At 51.1% G+C, this 21,192-nt stretch overlaps 1 protein-coding gene across 1 annotated transcript; it reads right to left on the reverse strand.

Annotated features, from left to right (window-relative positions):
- Positions 1-8,489: 8,489 nt before the first annotated feature.
- Positions 8,490-21,186, reverse strand: PLA2G12A (phospholipase A2 group XIIA; the record flags this gene model as incomplete). The annotated part of the gene is made up of 4 exons (XM_084252077.1): positions 20,885-21,186; positions 12,017-12,093; positions 10,962-11,127; positions 8,490-8,608 (listed from the first exon to the last, which is right to left on the reverse strand). Exons 1-4 carry the CDS (start codon positions 21,090-21,092, stop codon positions 8,490-8,492), a joined length of 570 nt encoding a protein of 189 aa, XP_084108203.1. The 5' UTR covers positions 21,093-21,186.
- Between the last annotated feature and the right edge of the window lie 6 nt (positions 21,187-21,192).

Raw genomic sequence — 21,192 nt, forward strand, 5'->3', positions numbered from 1 at the left:
TGTTCCATCGGTTTCTCCTCCACTTGCGTCTGCACTTTGGACACATTTTGCTTGCTCGGCTCCCGCAGGCCCAGGCCGCGAGAGGCAGGGCTGGGAAGGTGCTGCGGGCACCCAGGCGCGCCCCAGCGCCCCCCTCGCCGCGCAGCCCGCACTGGCACCAGCAGCGCCCTGCACCCCGGCCTCGCGAGGGTCGCCCTCATGGTCTTCGCTGCAGCGGAACCGTGAAATGCGCCCTATTCCCTGTCAACACCCCGAAAGCCCCAGACTGCGCCCCCCATTGGGGGCACACGCGCGAAAAGGGGGGGGCGCAGACGGGAATGCCACCGTGGCCAGTGGGCGGGCATCCTGAACCCCGACTCCCATTCCTCTCCAACAGTCCAAAAGGTACCCCCTTGGTGCAGCAATTAATAAAAGCAAACAAAACCTCTGAAAAGAAGGCGTGGACCGCGCTCCAGGCCCTTTCCTGCCGCACTGGGGCCAGGCTCAAACTTTCTAAAACTCATCAGAAAACGCCCGCAACGCGGAGGACGTGCTGGAGCGCGCCCTCTGGGCCTGTTTCCATTGTGGGCCACAGCTGCGCCCCGCAGACCGCACACGGCCGGGGCGCGCGCGGCAGGACCCCGGGGCCGCAGCCGGCGCCCGGCTTTGTCTCCGGGGCGCGCGGGCCAAGCGCCCCCGCTGCGCCCTTGGAGGGGAGCGAGTCGCGGCGCCAGCGCCCCAAGCCCGCCCCCCGGAGCTCCGCGGGGCGCTCGCCAGCCCCGCCGCGCCCCCTTTCCGAACTTTCCACGGCCCGTGCGCGCAGCCAGGCCCCGCGGCACAAAGGCGGCGGCCAGGGCCGGGTGGCCGCCGGGGTCGGGTCGTGCGCCGCCGGCCGCACCCCCCGCTCTGCTCCCCCGGCCCAGCCGCCGCCGGCCACCGAGCCCCCGAGCCGCCCGCGCGCCCCGCTGACCTGCAGGGAGCGCCCCGCCAAGCCCCGACGCCGCGTCCATGGCAGCCCCGCGCACAGCTCCGACGCCCGCGGCCGCTTCCTTGAAGCGCCCCGGCCCGCCCCGCCCCGCGCCCCGGGGCCGCCCCCTCCGAGCGCCGCCCCGCGCGGGGGACGCCGTCGCCCAGGCCGCGCGCCCGCCCGCCCGCCCCGCCCCGCCGCCCCGCAGGCCCGTCGCCACCCGGGGGATCACGGCGGCGCCCCCGGGGGCTCCAGGGCCCCGGGGAGCGCAGGCTGTACCCGCCCCGGTGCGGGCGCTCCCGGCTCCCCCGGAGGTGGAGGGAGCTGCTTTCCCGCGGGCGCCCGCCCCCTTCTTCAGTGCGAGTTGTGGGACCTGGAAGGCTGCAGGTCCTGTTTGCTCGTGGAGGGGACTCGGGGAAAGCAAACTGGAGGCCCCGCCAGCATCTGCACCTCCGGCGTTCGTGGGCAGAGGTGACCCGGGGAAGGAATCCTCAGAAGGGCGCACGGGGCCCTGAGTCCGGACTAAGCAATCTTGACCTCACCTATGAAACGCTGCCCTTGGTGCATTTAACTGAGCTCCCCTGGGTGCTGGGCTGTGGTGTAAATTTGCTTCAATGAAGAAGTCTAAGATCGAATGAAACGATGATCTCATCCCTTGTCACTCCCCTGGGCTTTACCGGCTCAAAAGTAACCAACCTCACAACAGGGAAAATGTGCATAAAATAGGGCCGCCCTGGTGGCAAGGGTTCAGTTAAGCGCCGCACTACAAAGCAATCCGCAGCCTCTGCAGCAGGAGTTCAATCCCCCGCAGGTCAGGGAGCAACGCACATGGTGCAGCAGACCTCTCCTGACTCGCCTGCTGCTCCCCTCAGCAGTGCATTTCAGTAGATCTGCCTGCTCTGCTCCCCACTCTGGTGAATCTTCTCACTCCCCACATCTCTGGCCTGTGCCCCAGCTCTTGTATGCTGTAGGGTAAGGAAAAATGTCAGGCTTTTCTGCCCTCCCGCCAGCAGGATAGATGATGGATCCTTGCGGTCCTGAATGCAGGCCTGATGGCGGCACCTGGAGTGGGGTGTGGGCATAGGTAGATGGGATTCACCTGGGCTGAGGCCGGGCTTTTAAGGGCGGTGTCACGGGGACGCCAATAGAAGCCGAGCAGAAGCAGAGAAGGCCGGAGAGCCGCTGGAGGCTGGGAGGCCTGCCAGCCTCCCGGCCCACCAGCACCCCTGCCTCCATATGCCTGGTGAACCCCAATAAAATACCTGAAAAACCCCTGAGGGCTCCAGTACTCCTCCTTTACCCGGTCTGCATGGGATCCTAGAAACCTGCTCAGTGTCCTGTCCTGCCCCTTACATATGCATAAATATTTAAAAAGTGCATAAAATATTTCTGAAATCTCTATCTTAGCAACTTATTCTGCAGTTTAGACACAGGACAGCCGTGGCCCCGGCTGCGGTGGCCCCCAGGACTGTGATAAATGACTCCAGCACTCACACCCTGCTGGCCGTTAGGAGCTCAGTCGGTCCTCGCCTTCACTGCCACCACCTTCCCAGCTCACTTAAAGCACGACTGGATGCTTTTTCCTCATTTTGATTGCAGTTGTTCGGGGTGTCGGACGACATCGTGAACATCCACTGCATGAGAAGGGGTTTCGCATTTGCACTCTGGACTTCACAGTTACCTGCCCAACACCTTGGCCTAATGTTCAGGGTCTCCTCTGCTTGGGCCCTGAAAATACCCTATAGGACTGGAGCCCTAATTGGCTGCCCTTCCACTTATCTGAAAGGAACACATGAAAGTATTTTTCCTAAGTATCTTATCTCACAATATTGTATTACTGCTGTAGCACATGCGGTTATGCATTTTATTTTATTTTTAAAGATTTATTTATGCATACAAGAGCTGGGGTACAGGCCAGAGGTGTGGGGGGTGAGAGGATTCACCAGAAACAGAGTGGGGAACAGGCAGACTGACTGAAATACACTGCAGAGGGGAGCAGCGGGAGAGTCAGGAGAGGTCTCCTGCGCCATGTGGGTATCTCTCTGGCCGGGGATCGAACTCATGCTGCAGTGGCTGAGGACAGCCCCATAGGTTGGGTCTTAACTCCTTGCACCACCAGGGAGGCCCGGTTATGCATTTTAAAGGACCTTTAGTCTTCCTTAAAAAAGATAAATGCAAAGCATTTGGGATACTCACGTCAGAATTCCAAGTGTCTCATTTTTGGCTTTTAAAGCAATTGCTGTCCCCACTGAAAAGAGGCTGGGAGCAGCACTGCCCAGGTTCTAACCTTGTCCCCTTAATGACTGAGACACTGAACAAGAAATGCCACTTAACCTCTCCCAGCTTCTAATTCTTCTCTGTAAAAGGGGCACCAAACTCAATCGTTTTTGAGACAATCACTGCCCAACTCCCATACAGTACAGAGCCCACGGTAAGCTTTTAGTAGTTAGCCACCGAAGATGGCCAAGGCAGTGCTCAAACTCTCTGAGCCTGCAGTCTGGACTTCATCTGAGCATTTGCCAGAAAAACAAACTTGAGGGACCTGCTGAATCAGACCTACTGAGGACAAACTCTGGTGGGATCCACTGAAAGGTTTCAACAAGCCCTTCGGTGGTTTTGCAGCATGTTGGGAATGACTGACAAGCTAATGAGCACCTATACCTGGCTCTGTGATCATGCTAAGAAAAAAAAAAAAAAACCCATTGTTAAACCATACTTTAAAGTCATTCAGATATACTAAACAAGTCTACCTGAAAATTACCTGACAGGAGGACTCGATTGTCCCTATATGGGAATTGTCACTTTTTTTTAAAGATTTATTTTTTTATGTATACAAGCACTGGGTACAGTCAGAAGCGCGGGAGGGTGAGAGAATTTACCAGAGCCAGAGCAGGGAGCAGAGCAAGCAGAAGGACCAAAGTACACTGCTGAGGGGAGCAGCGGGCGGCAGGAGAGGTCTGCGCGCCATGTGGGACCCTCCTCCGGTGACCGGGGAGCAGCCGGGGATCAGCCGGGGATCAAACCGGTGCTGCAGAGGCCGCGGGCAGCTTTGCAACCCAGCCTCAACTGCTGTCACTGGGGAGGCCCTGAATTGTCACTTTAAAGGAATTTTCTGCAAGTCTTAACCAACCATCACCTATCCTAGATATGAAATACAGAGAAGATTAAATTCAGCTACCGTTCTAGAACTTGTGTCATTTTTCTTCAGATTTCATCCCCCTCTGCCTGCATTCCCATAGATAAATCACAAAAAATCAACTTCAAATTTCCAAATCCTGATTCCAACACTTGAGAAAATTTGAGAGCCAGGAAAGAAATGTTTGTCAAGTTGTCAGCAAGGGGACGGAACTGAGATGTGCTGAGCCTGCATAAGCCTGAATCACATAAGCGTGACCATGACTTGTCTGCAAAGACTTTACCGACCCAGCTTAATTTTATGGATGTTAACAGCAAGTTATTTTTCACAACTGGTTTCACTGATTCATTCTTACTTTTTGAAAAATGAATTGGCAGATGCTGGTTTTGGAAGGTTAAGCAGTGAGGAAAGAGCAAATAACGGTGCTAACTTCCATCACAGCCAGGGATGACACAAGGCCTGAACGCACATGTTGCAGGAAGCACCTGTGAGTGTCAAACAATGCGGGGATGATGTCTGTGGCAGGAACTTACTGTTCTGTCCCAGAATGATTACCATTTTGACCTTCTTATCATTTTGCTCGACTAAACTTAGAACCACTCTTTCCTTTTAAATGGGAGAACCAGTTATAAGCTAACAAAACAATTTTTCACATAGTATTACAAGTCTACACTAGTCTAGGGGTTCCCAACAGAAGGAAAGCGAGTTCTAAAGATGTGTTTTCTTTCTCCTCACATATCAATTCTGGTTTCATTACAGCTTCTCTGTGTGAGTTTCTCCACCTGGGAAGTGCAACCAGCCAAATCTGTCTCTGGAAGATGTCACAGATTTTATAGAGACAAGCAACACTGGAAACCAATATACTTTTATTGTTTTAAAATATCAATATCAAATTTCTTGCAAAGAGCTATTTAGAGCTTTTTGAGGGAGGAGTTGATTTTCTCTTTTTTATTTATTTTTTTTATTTTTTTAAAGATTTATTTATTTATGCATACAAGAACAGGGGTACAGGCCAGAGGTGCGGGCGGTGAGAGGATCCACCAGAGACAGAGTGGGGAACAGAAAAGGTGTATCTACTGAAATACCCTGCTGAGGGGAGCAGGGGGCAAGTCAGGAGAGGTCTGCTGCGCCATGTGGGTTGCTCCCTGGTCGGGGCTCGAACTTGTGCTGCGGTGGCTGAGATTAGCTTCATAGGTTGCATCTTAACCCCTTGCGCCACCAAGGAGGCCCTCTTTTCTTTTCTAAATGGCCTCATTCCTAGAGAAGTGGCTGATTCTAGGACTGGAGCAGGGAATACACAAAATGAGCTTAACGCAACTTAGTTTCTTGCCAGAAAGTTCAGAAATGCCCCAAAATCAAAAATATACAAGACACACAGGAGCCTACTAATACAACTGCTGTCATAACCTAAAAAGTTGGAACAATCTGAGCAACAAAATATTCCCCAACATATCAAAAATATATACAAGTCCATACTTATTTATAAATAAATGGGAGGGGGGATGAACAAATCATTCTTATGAATTACTAATATGGATACTCCCCCTTCAGACCATAGAATACAACCTCACTATACCACCCCTCCATTTCCCAGAGACTGGACTTGGTGACTGACTTTCAAAGAACTGAAGGATGGAAAGGGAGAAATCATAGGTTTCCTGTAAAGAAACAGAACAGAACACTACGAACTAACAAACAAACATAACACTACGAACTAACAGACACTCCTGCCAAGGTCCCTAGAGTTAATACATGAGTGAGTTAGCATTCCACTACTGGTAGGATTTCATGAAAAGAAGCCCTTACCTGTGTGGTTTTCTTCCCAAAAATTCCATACCCCCAGTCCAGTCCTGGGTAAACATCAGATAAAGCCAAATTGAGAGACATTCTGCAAAACAGCATTCCTCAAAAGTGTCCAAGTTATGGTAACGAGGAAAGACTAGGAGCCGTCACAGACCACAGGCTAGCTAGACATGACGGCTAAACACACTGTGGTATGTGAGAAAATCCTGGAAAAGAAAAGGACATTCATGGAAAAACTAGTGTAACACAAATAAAGTTAACACTACTTACCATGGTGCTTTCTTGAAGGATATCTCATGGATATGTAAAATGTTATTAGGTGTACAATGTACAAAATGATTCTCCATATTATCTCTTCAACTTTGCTGTAAATCTAAAATCATTCCCCAAAAAGTTGTGAGTCTGAACTTACCTGTTCCCACTGACTTCTGCATACCACTTATGATCATGAATACACATTTTGCTAAAACATTCTGAGTTTGTCCTTTTCACAGTACTAATACTGCCAAAAATATCCATAAATTTATTATAACTCCATTACCTGGTCAAGTAGTTCAAAGTAAATATTGATTAAAAATGAAGTATTGAGGGGCCTCCCTGGTGGCGCAGGTGGTTGAGCACCGCACTGTGAAGCTGTCTGCAGCCTCTGCAACGCCGGTTCGATCCCAGCTGGTCGGTGAGGGTCCTACATGGAGCAGCAGACCTCTCCTGTCTCACCCGTTGCTCCCCTCAGCAGTGTATTTCATCAGTCTGCCTGTTCTGTTCCCTGTTCTACCTCTGGTGAATCCTCTCACCCTCTGAAGCATCTGGCCTGTACCCCAGTTCTTGTATAAATAAATAAATCTTGGGAAAAAAAAGTCACTATAAAAAAAAAATGAAGTCTTGATAATAGCTTACAAACTGTACGTTTGAAAAATCTAAGCTGAAAGAAAAAGAGAAATACCGGATGGTCTCACTCACGGCAGGAATCTAGAAAACCTCAATAAGGGACCAGGAAAAAGAATAAATATAAGAAAGAAAAAATCAAAATCAACAAACAACTATAAATCAGAGACACACTATGGGAGGGGCAGGGAAAGGAGGAATTAGGGTCAAAATAAGGGGGGTGCAATGGTATGGGGAACAAAAAAATTAAAAAAAAAATTAAAACTCTGAGCTATCAATGAAGGATTCCAAATACATACGTTGGAGCCCAGTTAGCTCATTTAGTCACGAGTGACACACGTGCTGTGGACACATCCCTTAGCAGAACCACCACCATCACCTCAGTTCGGGAAGACAGCCGGTTCTCACCAACGACATGCCTTTCATGTTAGGAACCTGGCTCGTTCTCCCCAACACATTTTCCCTTCTGCCCAGTTCTTCCTGGGTTGGCTTGAAAAGAACCACCTCCCCTTGTGCTGACTTCCCAGAATAGTTTCACTTAGTAACCTTAGCCATTGGGTGCCCAAAGGATGTATGTGGCTGGGATCTGGGCTGAGGCCGCAGCCAGTGTAAGCAGAGAGCAGTAAAGGAACAGCTGAGCTGCCCTGGCGTTGAGAAATTTTCCACAGTCATTCACAAATACTTTCAAAAGCAGCTGACACTCTGGGATTTGTTCTTAAATAGCTGTTAATAATTTTCAATATAAATGAGCTCTCTACAAGACAGTTCTTTGTACCTTGCCTTTCCTTTCCTTTTCACTCCACGGTTAGAAACTTAAGAAGAAAAACCAGCAATATCAGGAACAATTTTTATTAGTATCAATAAAAGTTTACAGTCTTTTAAAGATATCCCAGAATCTACTGTGAGGAACATGTGTCAGGAAATAAACGCCACAGCATAGCAGCATACACTGCTCTGACAGGTATGCCGAATGGCTCTGCGCTGTCTCATTCAACCAGTCTTCTCTCCAAGTTAGGCAAAGGTTATAGCAAAACACGACATTTCTCGGAAGGGATCCATAAAATGGGAGCAGCTGTGCTTCTGAATTTCTTCCATGTTCCCGTCTTGTCGTACCAATAACACCTAGAGATCATGGTGTGGCACCCTAAGAGCTGATGGGTCCAGTTTTATAGGAGAGAGAAATGGAAGTCTTTGTATCTAGTCCTGTCATAACAGAGGCGTGACTTATTCATATGCTGAGCGGGCTACAGAAAAATAGCTTATCAAGTGTTAATTAAAATAGGAAAAAAGCCAGGCCCTTCCAGGCATAAACATACATTTAAAATTATACATACTCTAAAATATGCTTCTAAATGAAGATTTCCCTGCATTTCCAAGTAAGGTAACATTGAACATCATACCTTATCAAGATTTTTAAATCTGACCTCATTTGGGGGGTAAATATGGCAGTGGAAATAGAGTAACAAACTTTCTTAAATAAAGAAAAATCTCCCCTTAACATGCATGAGACTGGTCAGAACCATTTGGCACACTAAGGCAGCAAGATCCAGGGAGAAACCTGCCCCCCTTTGGGTTACTTTGAAGTTTTAATGCCAAAATGAGGTCTTAAAGCAATCCCTTCACACAAATAAGGCGGGGTTACGCTGCAAACACATTCGCTCCCTGTCAAGGGTTAAGTTCTCCCGTCCTCATTGCTGGCCACCACCTGCCACGTCTTCTTTAAAGATCTGTCTTTTCTTCATAGCGACACCTGCAGGCAGCGCGCTGGCTGTCCAGGTAGGGCTTGCAGCCTAAGTGGATCACGCTGTCGAACAAGAGCTCCACTGTCGTCTCACAGGCTGCAAAGGGAGAAGATGTGCTTACGGGGAGCACCTGCAATGTCCGCTCCTCCCACACCCTAAGCAAGCGTGCACTGAGCAGCCCCGGAGCCCTTCTCAGGCGCAGCCTCCCAAGGTCTTGCAAACCAGCAGTAGAATCAGGCTCAGCCCTTCCAGTGCCCTCTTTCTGGGCATCAACTTTCTCTCTGCATGACACCGCTCAATCTGCCTTTTGGTACTTGACAAACAAGCCCCCCTCAATAGCAAGAATTAGCTCAGCGCTGCTAGTTTTCCTTTCATCTGTCTCACTAAGAAGATGCCCGGTCACACTCTTAAGTTTTGCATTTCGAGGAAAAATCTGTAAGTGCATGAGAAATGAAAGTGAAAAAACAGAGAAGCCTCAAACCCTTCCTTTATGGTGTCTTCAAAGAACTGATCGCACATCATTTAAGATGCCTGAAGTAAAAGGAACCAAACCAATACCTGAATCCAGCTAGGGAGGAAGGACAGAGGACTCAAACACCTTTTCCCTGGAAGACTTTACCAAAATGTTTAAGACTATAATTCTTGTCTTTTACTTTGCTTATTCTTAGGAACCTGAAAGCCCAGATGACATTATCTTAATACATTACACTTAACTAGACATGGCACAGAGTGGCCTTTACCTGCCCAAATACCAAGTTTCAAATATTCATGTAAAGTTGCTTTTTGTTACGAAATCTTAACATTTTCAAAGTTCTCCAAAAGGCTATGCCTGTTAGCTGGGAGACTACTGCATGGATGCTGGTTTCATCATCAGCCACATTAGCGTGCCCGTAAGTCAGAAAAGAGGAAATGCAGCCACTCGTGCTCGGGCTGGACATGGAGCCTGCCTCAGCCAGAGGCATCAGAGGGCTGCAGAGGGCGTCACTTCAGGCTTCACCCAGAACGGGAATTTTTTTTTTTTTAAAGAACTCTTTTTTTTAATTAATTAATCAATTTATTTATTTATTTATTTATTTATTTATTTATACAAGCACTGGGTACAGTCAGAAGCGCGGGAGGGTGAGAGAATCCACCAGAGCCAGAGCAGGGAGCAGAGCAGGCAGAAGGACCAAAGTACACTGCTGAGGGGAGCAGCGGGCGGCAGGGGAGGTCTGCGCGCCATGCGGGACCCTCCTCTGGTGGCCGGGGAGCAGCCGGGGATCGAACCAGCGCTGCAGAGGCTGCGGGCAGCTTCGCAACCCAGCGCTCAACCGCTGCGCCACCCGGGAGGCCCCAGAACGGGAATTTTGTCCTTGATGGTTATTAACAGGATTTTAGAATCAGACCTACAATATGAGACTATCTGGGGAACGTTGTAGTAGAAAGAACACATGTTTTAGAGTCAGATGGCTGGAGGGGAAAGGCTAAGTATGTAAGGGGCCAAGGTACTACTTTTAGAAACTGTTTCCTTCTCTAAAAAGCAGTGATAACAGGGGCTTCGCTGGTGGCACAAGGGATTAAGTCTCAGCACTACGAAGCTATCAGCAGCCAGTGCAGCACGAGTTCCATCCCCGGCCAGGGAGCTACCCACATGGCGCAGCAGACCTGTCCTGTCTCGCTTGCTCCTCCCCTCAGCAGTGTATTTCAGTACATCTGCCTGCTTTGCTCCCCACAGTGTCTCTGGTGAATCTTCTCATACCCGCACCTCTGGCCTGTACCCCAGTTCTTGTATGCATAAATAAATAAATCTTTAAAAAAAAAAAAAAAAGGCAGTGATAACACCACCTACATCTCTGGTCATGACCCTGAACTGATGCCTGGCCTGAGGAGTGGTTTGGGCACTGGGCCAACATGACACATGCAAAATGCCAGAGTTAAGACCCCATAGGGGCCTCCCCGGTGTCCCAGTGAGTTGAGCACAGCTCTGTGAAGCTGTCTACAGCCTCTGCAGCACAGGTTCGATTCCCGGCCAGCCAGGGAGATTCCCACATGGCGCAGCAGACCTCTCCTGTCTCGCCCACTGCTCCCCCAGCAGTGCTTTCAGTCCGTCTGCCTGTTCTGCTCCCCGCTCTGCCTCTGGTGAATCCTCTCACCCTCCTGCACCTCTGGCCTATACCGCAGCTATTGCATAAACAAAAAGAAAAAAAAAGATCCAATCTTCTGAACTTGCTGCCCCAAATCCAAATCCACTGGATGCAGGGTTTTGGACTTTAGGGCAAGGACGATGAGACACACTCAAGGCACAACACCCTGTGCCTGCCACAGGTTCCGTACACTGTTTCTCCTCCACACAGAAGAGCGCAGGGTGTGCAGCTAAGGGAGCAAGCAGTGAAAGGGCTCCACAGGAAAGCCTGCACTAGCACGCACAGTGGTCAATAAAGTCAAAAGCACAGCTGCGGCAGCCGCTCACCCTGCACGTGCTGGGCCAGCCCCAGCGTCCGCTGCACGTCGCGGCAGATCTTGGACAGGCAGTACTGGAACTCCTCGTCACAGTCGTTCTTGCTCTTGCCACAGGTCTCGTAGCAGCGGTCATGCTGGTTGCAGCACTTGGTCAGGGAAGGGATGCCGATATTCAGCTGCAAGAGACCGTCAGACGATGGGCACGTTATTGCCGACGAAAACTGCAACTCACCCGCCGAAGCGCTGCATTCACACAGACTCAAAAGCCAATGACGTGGACAGTTTTCAAAAGTGATTTTGCCCCCCCCCCCCCGTGTCTCACATGGGACACCTCTCTCCATCGCGCTCCCCTGTACCCACCCGTGTCCCAGGGACCTCCTGCTCGGTGATGCCTCAAGGCTCCCTATTTGGCAAGCTGGCACATTCACAGTTACCCGCTGGTAACAAGCATTTCTTATTGTCCAGTCACAACACATCACTAACTAGACCTCCATGCAAGTATGATTTCTGCACATGGCGAAATCTACTGTGTCCTCCCTCGCCACCAACACAATCTGCTCTGTAGGAACCATCACTGAAAATCATTAAGCTCTTAGAACTTAAACTTTCCTGTTTTTGTGGTTTAATCTTCCACTATTCAGCTATTCCTTAAAGATACTGTTTCTCCAAATCTATAGCTACTTTATACACAAAACTCTTGACTAGTCATCTCTCTCCAAAACATTTTTTCCTTGTAATACATGCTTAGACCCAGCCTGTTTTATCTGTACTGTCTTACTGTTAGGTAGTATTACTTCTATAATCCAAACTTCATATGCCATGTTTCTGACATGAATCTCATTTAATTGGTATTAAGATTCAAAAATAAAACATGAATTTTACTCCTTTTACTTTCATTAGGGCTTATTAAATGTGCTTTAGCTATAAAAGAATATAATAAGCCTATCACTATTACAATAAGCAAAAGTATTTGTGAACCTGACATCACATTGATAGTCTTGCATTATCAAGAGTTTTATATAGCCTACCGATCATAAAACTTATCAAATAAAAAACAATATTTACATGAACACCAAATAGTGGAGAGCCACATCCATTCGGCGGGGAGGGTTTATAACCGTAACGTGCGAAAGGCTTAGATCCTATAAAATACAAATGGTATCATCATTAATTTTCAAATATGACAGAACACAAAGAACAAAATGTCTACAAATGCTAGACTAGCTTTGCAAGTATTTAATATTTACGTGCTAATGAGTAAATATATCTTTATTCTGATGAATCCTAAGAATGTTCATTTGTCTCCTAATGTTTCTCCTGCAGTGAAATACACACAGAAGTACATCTATATACACATATATGTCGGTTCATCACACATGGTAGCTCATAAAATGTAGTTTTATTTACAAGTCTATATTGCACAAAACATAAAAAAGTTTAGGCTCGACTGCTAGTGATTTCAGAGGGTACAGGGCAGACTGGTTCCATACGCATGAAAGATAAATCCACCCTATTTTCCTGTACATTCTAACACATATTTTCAGTTTACAATCTCTGGGGCAAGAATTGTATCTTCCCAGCCTTAGCCAATGTTCCACTGCAGACAAACCTTAAGACCATGAACTAACAAGATACTCTGCTGGAGCCTTGAGCTAAGGCAGACAAGGTCACCAACGACCATCTAATTAGCTTCGCACCTTTATAAGACATCAAGACCACACATTCTAGCCCCACTCCAGACACCTGTTTCACAATACACTCCTGCCTGCGAAGGAATAAAGTCGGTGACCTGTGATATTCCGGTTACACGGCCCCTGTGACCACCAATGGTTCAGTAACACGGAGAATGACGCTGTCCCAACGATCTTAAATGCAGGCGTCACTCCCTCCTGGAATGTGAAGTTGACCTCGTCACATCACAGTCTCCTGCTTTCTCGCCGAATGTTTCCCACATCCCCGGACAGCGCCGGGGAACAGCCCACTCTGTTGTGGAACCATCTTGTTCTTCCTCAGCGTTCTTGTGAATTCTACCTGTGAGCCGTTGTCTGAACCGGGGAGGACACAGAACAAACCAACTCCCTGTCTGAGAGGACACTCCTTTCAAATATTGGGGGTTCCCTTTGGAGACGCAAAGACACAGACCATTGTGGAGGCAATAAGAAGCAGAGTATTCCGTCAACTTTAATTCTAATATTTACTACGAGGAAACTTAAATAAATATAAATCTCATTGAAGGGTATGGGGGTGGGGGGTAACCCTTCCAGCAATTATCAGCCTCCAGAATAAGCAAACCACCCAGAGTAACGGCATGAAGCAGCCCAAGTGAATCGCTAGGATTCTCCTGCTTCACTGAGGTGCCAAGCGCAGCCTGACTCACCGTACACATGACTGACACAGAAAAGGGGGAGCCTGTGACAGAGTTGATCTTGTTTCTCCAACATTGCCTGAGGAGCTGTTTCCAAGCCCTCGAAGATGAAGGCAGATGCTTCCAGCAATCACAGACGAGTCACTGATGCTTCAACGCCTGCTTTTAGTCTGCCTTTCTTAAGAACACAGGCTCTGCTTTGGCTTTGCACTGACAAGGGCCTACAGAGGGAGGATACAGGACGTCCGACGGGCACCTGTAACGCACCTGCTGACATTCACCCCGGGACCTGCTCGCCAACAGTCCCTTCTTTCCCGCCAGCAGCAACTCCATCTTAGCCCCTTTTCACTTGCCCATTTTCTTCTATGCCACATCCAATCCAACAGCAGGTCCTGTTGACTCTACCTTCAAAATATCCAAGGCCCAACCACTTCTCCCCACCTGCACTCTGCTCCAAGCCCCCCTGGACTATCACCAGAACCTCCCAGATAATCCCCTACACTGGTTCCCCACCGCCCCCACTCCAGTCCACCGTCAACACTGGGCCTGAGCGTCTTGTTAAAAGTAACCTTAGATCACCTCTTTCCACAGCTAACACCAGCCCAGTGGCTTCTCATGCACTCAGTACCAGGCACCTGCCTCAGCGCCTCTCTCTCTCATCTCCGTACTGTTCTCTCCTCCCTGCTTCCTCCATCTGTCACACTGACTGCTGACCTACAGATGCCCCACGTCTGCTCCTGCCTTAGGGCAGCTGAACCCGCTGTTCCCTACATGGGTGCTCTCTTCCTGGCATGTACACCGTGACCGCTTTACCTGCTCGGCAAGGCACTCCCCAACCACGCCATTTAGTACACATGACCTTCCGACACACGGTCCTACTGACCACTGATTAATTTATTATGTCTCCCATGCTAAAATATAAGCTTTTTGATGGCAAAAAGCTTATCTTGTACTCTTCAGTGCCTAGAACAGTGCTTGACGTTTGGTTAGGGCCACAATAAATATCTGTTAATGAATGAGTCAGCAGATGACCTGGAAGACTAGTCCATGGCAGTTATAATTCTCATGATAAACAAACTGATGTTGCTGTTTAGCCTGCTAGGTACCTGTTTATCTCTTCTGGCTGCCCATCAGCCTCCAAAGACTGACCACCTCCAGTGTGTCACATTATTTTAAAATGTGGTGTCCCAAACTCAAACTCATGGGTTTTTTCTAAACAAGTCATACTTGCATCAACACAGCCTAGCACAGCCAGCCTACACTTAAGTTGGGTCTCAGCGCTAAGATACATCAGACAGCATGAAAGAAACACCAGGTCTTCCTAAAGTGGACTTTTTTTTTTTAAGATTTATTTTATTTATACAAGAACCTGGGTACAGGCCAGATGTGTGGGGGGTGAGAAGATGCACCAGAGACAGAGTAGGGAGCAGAACAAGGAGACTGACAAAATACACTGCTGAGGGGAGCGGCAGCAGGGGAGACAGGAGCGGTCTGCCGCACCATGTGGGTTTCCCGCACTGCAGAGGCTGCGGACAGCTTCACTGCACTCAACGACCTGCACCACCAGGGAGGCCCCGTAAAGTGAACTTTTCAGCATCTATTGCTAGAGACTCAGAACCTCTACAATTAAATTTCTGAGCCTAAATACTAATGCTATCTTGTTACTTTTATTTCACCAGTGAGGGCTGCTCAGCAGATTTAAATCTAGAGCTGTTAATCCAGTGTTGCCACAAACTTGAGACTCATATTAAGCAGGACAGAGAGCTGAAGCGCCTCCTCTCAACAAGTCCTCCCTCCAGGCAGCTACCAAGTCATGAACCCAACCCTCTGGGCAGACCACTCACCCTAAATCAAGGCTTTCCCAGTTGATGCCTCTTGTCAGAATATACATCAGGCATTTCATCGATGATTTTCTTTGTCCTACCACACTAGAACCTCTTCGCGCAAAGGGAAGGAACTGGATCAGCACTGTATTCTTGGGTAAGCCATTGTAGTTCCACGAAACAATATTACGACACTCTCTAATCTCGGGGGTTCCAACAATCAGATGTTTAACAAGTTTAGAAACTCATTTAGGGAGCCACATAAGCAATTTTTAACCTGGGAAAAAAGGGACAATAAAAGTCTCCAGCCTCCATATTCTGGCACCTCTCCCTTTTGCATGAGGTCCAAGAATGAACACCCTCAGACAACACATATGGACTTAGAATTCTAAGGGCATCTGGGTTTCTAGTGTCTTCCCAGCCTCCAGAACTATAAGAAGTAAGTCCCCCAGTCTATGGCACTGTGGGAAGCGAAGCAAAAACTCATAGCAGCAGAAACCACATCAGAATCCAGCCAAAAGCCGTGTTTTTCGGGGCCACTGTCTCCTAAACCTTGTAAGCAGACACAGAAAGTTTGTAGGAGAGATGACAGAGTTAGAAGAATTTCAAAAACAGCCCAAACCCACTGCACACAAGTGCATGGAAATGGTATTCACTACTTTCACATTGGCTGAAGCCGCTGCTCTGGAGGCTGCATTGTATCACCTCATGAACAACTGGAATCTAAAGATTCGCGCAGACTAAAGCAAAGGTAGTTCTTTTCTACCTATTTTTCGTATTTTAATGTAAATTCTTCCAAGCAGACGGATTTCCTTCACCTGAAAGACACACAGGCAGATGAGAGGGAAAAGGGGAAGTTGCAGGTTGACACAAAAATCTCACCAGTGGGTTGGTGAGACCCCAACCTGCTTTCCCAAAACCTGATAACTTCACATGCATCATCATTAATCTCCACAGGTCATGGTACTTTATTTTCCTAGTCCACTCACTTCCGTGTGTCCTTAAATCTCCAACAATGCCATCCCCTCATCTTTCTCAGCTGATGGCCTCGATTCCTACTTCAAGATGGAGGCAATGAGTGGGCCTCCCCTGGTGGCTCAGCGGTTGAGCGCTGGGCTGCGAAGCTGCCCCCAGCCTCTGCAGCACCGGTTCGATCCCCGGCCAGCGAGGGTCCCACATGGTGCGCAGACCTCTCCTGCCGCCCGCTGCTCCCCTCAGCAGTGTATATCAGTCAGTCTGCCTGTTCTGTTCCCCGCTCTGGCTCTGGTGAATTCTCTCACCCTCCTGTGCTTCTGACTGTACCCAGGACTTGTATAAATAAATAAATTAATTAAAAAAAAAAGATGGAGGCAATGAGAGGACATGAACATCTGCCCAAGTAACAGGCACCGTGCCCAGCCTCCGCCTCTGCCCTCTCAGCGGGGATGGGCTCCCTGGGCTCTTGGCCTACCTGACCAGCCCCTTCACTTCTAAGAACGTGACTTCGGCATTTCTACTCTACCAAATGATTCTCAAAAGCAGACATATGTGATTCTGCTCTCCTGAAGAACTGTTTTTCCCACCACCTTTCCCATTTCACTTAATGCCGACTGCAATCCTTCCCACTGCTCAGGCCAAAACCTTGGGCATCATTTTTGCCTCTGCTCACACCGTACTTCCTAAGATATCAGGCTCTTCCTTCAAAAATACACTGTAACACAACCGCTTCTCTCACTACCTAAACTGCACCAACCTGGATAAAGCCACCACCACCTTGTCTGAGTTCCTGCTCCCGTGGCCCTGCCTCCATCCTGGCTCTCCAATTTCCCTGACCCTGTCTATTCTCAGCACACTATGTCAACACATAAAATATGAATGAATGAATGAATGACTTATTCTTAATTTGAAAACGATGCTTCAGGTCCATTTTGTTTTTATTGTTTGAAGAAAACTAAAAAGTTTTCTTCCTAGAGGCTTCCCTGGTGGCACAGGGGTTGAGGCGTCAGCACTGTCAAGCTGTCACCAGCCACTGCAGCCTGCGTTGGATCCCTGGCCAGGGAGCTGACCCACAGGGCACAGCAGACCTCTCCTGTCTCAACCGCTGCTCCCCTTAGCAGTGTATTTCAGTAGATCTGCCTGTCCTGCTCCCCACTCTGTCTCTGGTGAATCTTCTCACCCTCCAGACCTCTGGCCTACACCCCAGGTCTTGTATGCATAAATAAATAAATCTTTAAAAAACATTTTTTTCCTCAAATCTTCTCTGCTGTCAAGGAGAACAAACTTTAGATTAAAAAAGGTACAACCACTTGTTTCCCTAAAAAACTTCACTCTCAATAAAGTCTTGTTCTCACCTCAAAGAGGTTGGCCAGAACGGAGCAACTCTGTAACGCTAGTTCTTTCCATAAAGCAAAGAAAACTAAGTGCAACGAGTCTGTGCCCTTTAGTGAGACCGCCTCTCCCCACCGTTAATCTTTAAGCTCCCTCGACCTCCACTATGAAACACCCCCTGGACCACCAGGGTCCTTCAGCTTTGGGGTTTCTCTGTCTCCATCTGGTTCTGACTTGGTGATTTGCATTCCAAAATACAGGAAAGGGTAAGACAGGTTCCGAGGTAACTTCTCTGCTAGCAACAATTACAGAACAATGGTCATTATGTTGGAGCTATCCACCTGGTGACTTGGCAGCACAGTCAATGAGCAAGCAGTTCTCACTGAGAAAAGGACTGTCACTGCATCAAACCATCTCCTCAATTCTCAGGTTCGTGTGTGCTTGTCATGTTGGAGAGGCTGCGCTCCACTCCAGATAGTAAATTTAGTGAGCTTTGTGGAAGATAAGAAGGAATAAATTTAAAATAAAAGAAATAAAGAATACAATAAGGTTGAATAAGGTTCTCCATAGGAAAAGTGACCATTCAAACGAAGAGATATTTAAAATACAAGCAAACTCTGCAACTGCTGACTCACAGGAAATTTACGAAGCCTGATTCTTGTGAGTCTTTCCTAGCTGAGTAACTGGAAAGTACACCCTTCCCTTGGCTCAGGGCCAAAACCTCCAGTGTCATCCTTGACTGGCTTTTCGCCTCGGGTCCTGACACCTGCCACGGCCACTGCCTTGCGCCTTCCGTCCCCAGATCACCAGTCACCTTCACATTGCAGCTTTCCCTGAACAGTCCAGGGACTGTGCCGACCCCAAGCCTCCCATCAGGACCATCAGCCCTTCCCCTGTGGGAACTCCTGTTCTTTCTCAGTCCCCCCAGCCCCCAGCCACCCGCCCAGGGGTGTCCCGTTCTCTTCCACACCCCCCTCCCCGGGGGCCAGCCAGGCTGGTCTTGTCAGACACGGGGCTGGTGCACCCGTGATTCTTTTTCTGGTAACTTAAACAGGCCCAGCACCGTGGTTGTACTTCATGGCAGGAGAGTCAGAGGCTGAAGCGACCAAGCACTCAGCGGAAGCAAGGCAGAATACAGAGGCGCTACCTGCCTGCCAGCGCCACCCTCTTCCCCTGCTTGCTGGTTCTCCAGGCGCCGGCCCACTTTAGGCTGACTCCACATTTGGCTTATTTTTCTTGTCATGAATGTACTGACTCCCTCTCTCCACCAGAGGTCAGTTCCACCGACAGGAATTTTGTCTGTTTTGCTCAAGGCTGGGTCTCTACTCAGCAGAACACACCTGACACACAGCCGGCACCCAAATATCTGCATGGGGAACGGAGATGACTAAGGAAAACGACCCCAGCTGATAATTACTCGCTTGTGGCTCCTAGTCCGTGCAGCAAGGCCCACAACAGCCCCGTCTGCGCACTGGCGGGAATACTTAGGCACAAACTTCCCAGGACTGACACATCCAGCACCTCACAGCACCCCAGCACCGCTCACTGTGTCACCAGCAGGCACAACCAGAGCTAGTTCTCAGAGCTCCTGGCGGCGGCATCAGCTCACGGGACCTGGGCTGCCTCAGCCACTCACCTCAGGCTGCACCACTGCGGTCCAAGCCCTGGCACTTGGAGCTGCCAAGCACTCAGGGCGGCCCAGACCTGAGTCACCTCCCCGAAGGGGTCTCCCAGGAACGTGCTGCACTTCCCAAGAGAGGCCGAGTACTTTGCGGGACGATGAGAAGATGAACCTATTTAAGCACTCAGAGGAGTCAGGGGCTCCCCAAAAAAGCCCTCTGCCTGCAACAGCGAGGTTGGGGCCGCCCGCGGTGTCCTGGGCAGCGCCCGCGCCGGAGAGAAGCCACCCCCGGGAGAGGCCGACGGGGCGGCAGCCGGCCCAGGGGCAGCTCCCGCGCCGGCCAATGGCGCACCCCGCGCCCGGCAGGCTCGGGGTGCTCGGCGCGTCCCAGCCGGCACGGGCGGTCCGCACAAAGGTCGCCACTTATTTTCTGCGGCTTTGCCTAAAAATACAGACATTGTTAACCAGTTCCTGAAACACCCGGGAAGGAGGGGCTGGGGAGCCTCGCGGGGCCCTCAGGACCGGGGGGGGGGGGGGGGGGGGGTGGGGGGCGGTGAGGGGAAGGAGGGGGTGAGGGGTGAGGGAGAGGGGAGGGGAGAGAGGGGGTAAGGAAGAGACGGGGTGAGGGAGGGAGGGGTGAGAAGAGGGAGGAGATGAAGGGAGAGAGGGGGTAAGGGGGTGAGGGAGGGGGTGAGGGGTGAGGAGAGGGGGTGAGGGTGAGGAGAGAGGGGGTGAGGGGTGAGGAGAGGGGGTGAGGAGAGAGGGGGTGAGGGGAGAGGGGGTGAGGAGAGAGGGGGTGGGGAGAGGAAGGGAGAGGGGTGAGGGGGAGGGGTGAGGGAGAGAAGGGGTGAGGGAGAGAGGGGGTGAGGGAAGAGGGGGTGAGGGAGAGAGGGGGTGAGGGGAGAGGGGGTGAGGGAGAGAGGGGGTGAGGGGAGAGGGGTGAGGAGAGAGGGGTGAGGGGAATGGGGGTGAGGGAGAGAGGGGGTGAGGAGAGAGAAGGGTGAGGGGTGAGGGGAAGGGGGTGAGGAGAGAGGGGTGTGGGGAAAGAAGGGTGAGGAGAGGGGGTGAGGGGAGAGGGGGTGAGGGAGAGAAGGGGTGAGGGGAGAGGGGGTGAGGGAGAGAGGGGTGAGGGGAGAGGGGGTGAGGGAGAGAAGGGGTAAGGGGAGAGAAGGGTGAGGGGTGAGGGGGTGAGGGAGAGAGGGGGTGAGGGAAGAGGGGGTGAGGGAGAGAGGGGGTGAGGGGAGAGGGGTGAGGGAGAGAGGGGGTGAGGAGAGAGGGGGTGAGGGGGAATGGGGGTGAGGGAGAGAGGGGGTGAGGAGAGAGAAGGGTGAGGGGTGAGGGGAGAGGGGGTGGGGAGAGAGGGGTGAGGGGAAAGAAGGGTGAGGGGAGAGGGGGTGAGGGAGAGGGGGTGAGGGGAGAGGGGGTGAGGGGAGAGGGGGTGAGGGGAGAGGGGTGGAGAGAGGGGGTGAGGGGAGAGGGGGGTGAGGGGAGAGGGGTGAGGAGAGAGGGGGTGGGGGAGAGGGGGTGAGGAGAGAGGGGTGAGGGAGAGGGGGTGAGGAGAGGGGGGTGAGGAGAGAGGGGGTGAGGGGAGAGGGGGTGAGAGAGAGGGGGGTGAGGAGAGAGGGGGTGAGGGAGAGGGGGGTGAGGGGAGAGGGGGTGAGGGGAGAGGGGGTGAGGGGAGAGGGGGTGGGGGAGAGAGGGGGTGGGGGAGAGGGGGTGGAGGAGGTGAGGGGAGGGGGGTGGGGGGAGAGGGGGTGAGGAGCCGGCGGGTGAGGAGCGGCGGGTGAGGAGCCGGGGTGGGGCCCGCGCCCGCTCACCGTCGCGGCACTTGAACTGGCAGAGCCCGTCCTCGCCGCCCAGCAGGTCGAGCGCGGCGTTGAGGTAGGTGTCGATCCTGTGCACGCCGTTGCGGATGGTCTTCAGGGTGGCCCTCCAGTCGGGCGTCCGGGGCTCCTCCTGGCCCCGCAGCGCGGCGCCCAGCAGCAGCACGAGCAGGCCGAGCGCGGGCCGCGGCAGCCGGGCCATCGGCGCAGCGCCCGCCGCGCGGGGCCTCAGGCTCCCCGGCCGCGCCCGCGCCCCCTTCCCGCCCGCGCAGCGCGCCTGCGCGGAGGCCCCGCCCGCGGCT

Source organism: Talpa europaea, assembly GCF_964194135.1.
Source record: "Talpa europaea genome assembly, chromosome: 13".
NCBI classification, from domain to species: Eukaryota; Metazoa; Chordata; class Mammalia; order Eulipotyphla; family Talpidae; genus Talpa; species Talpa europaea.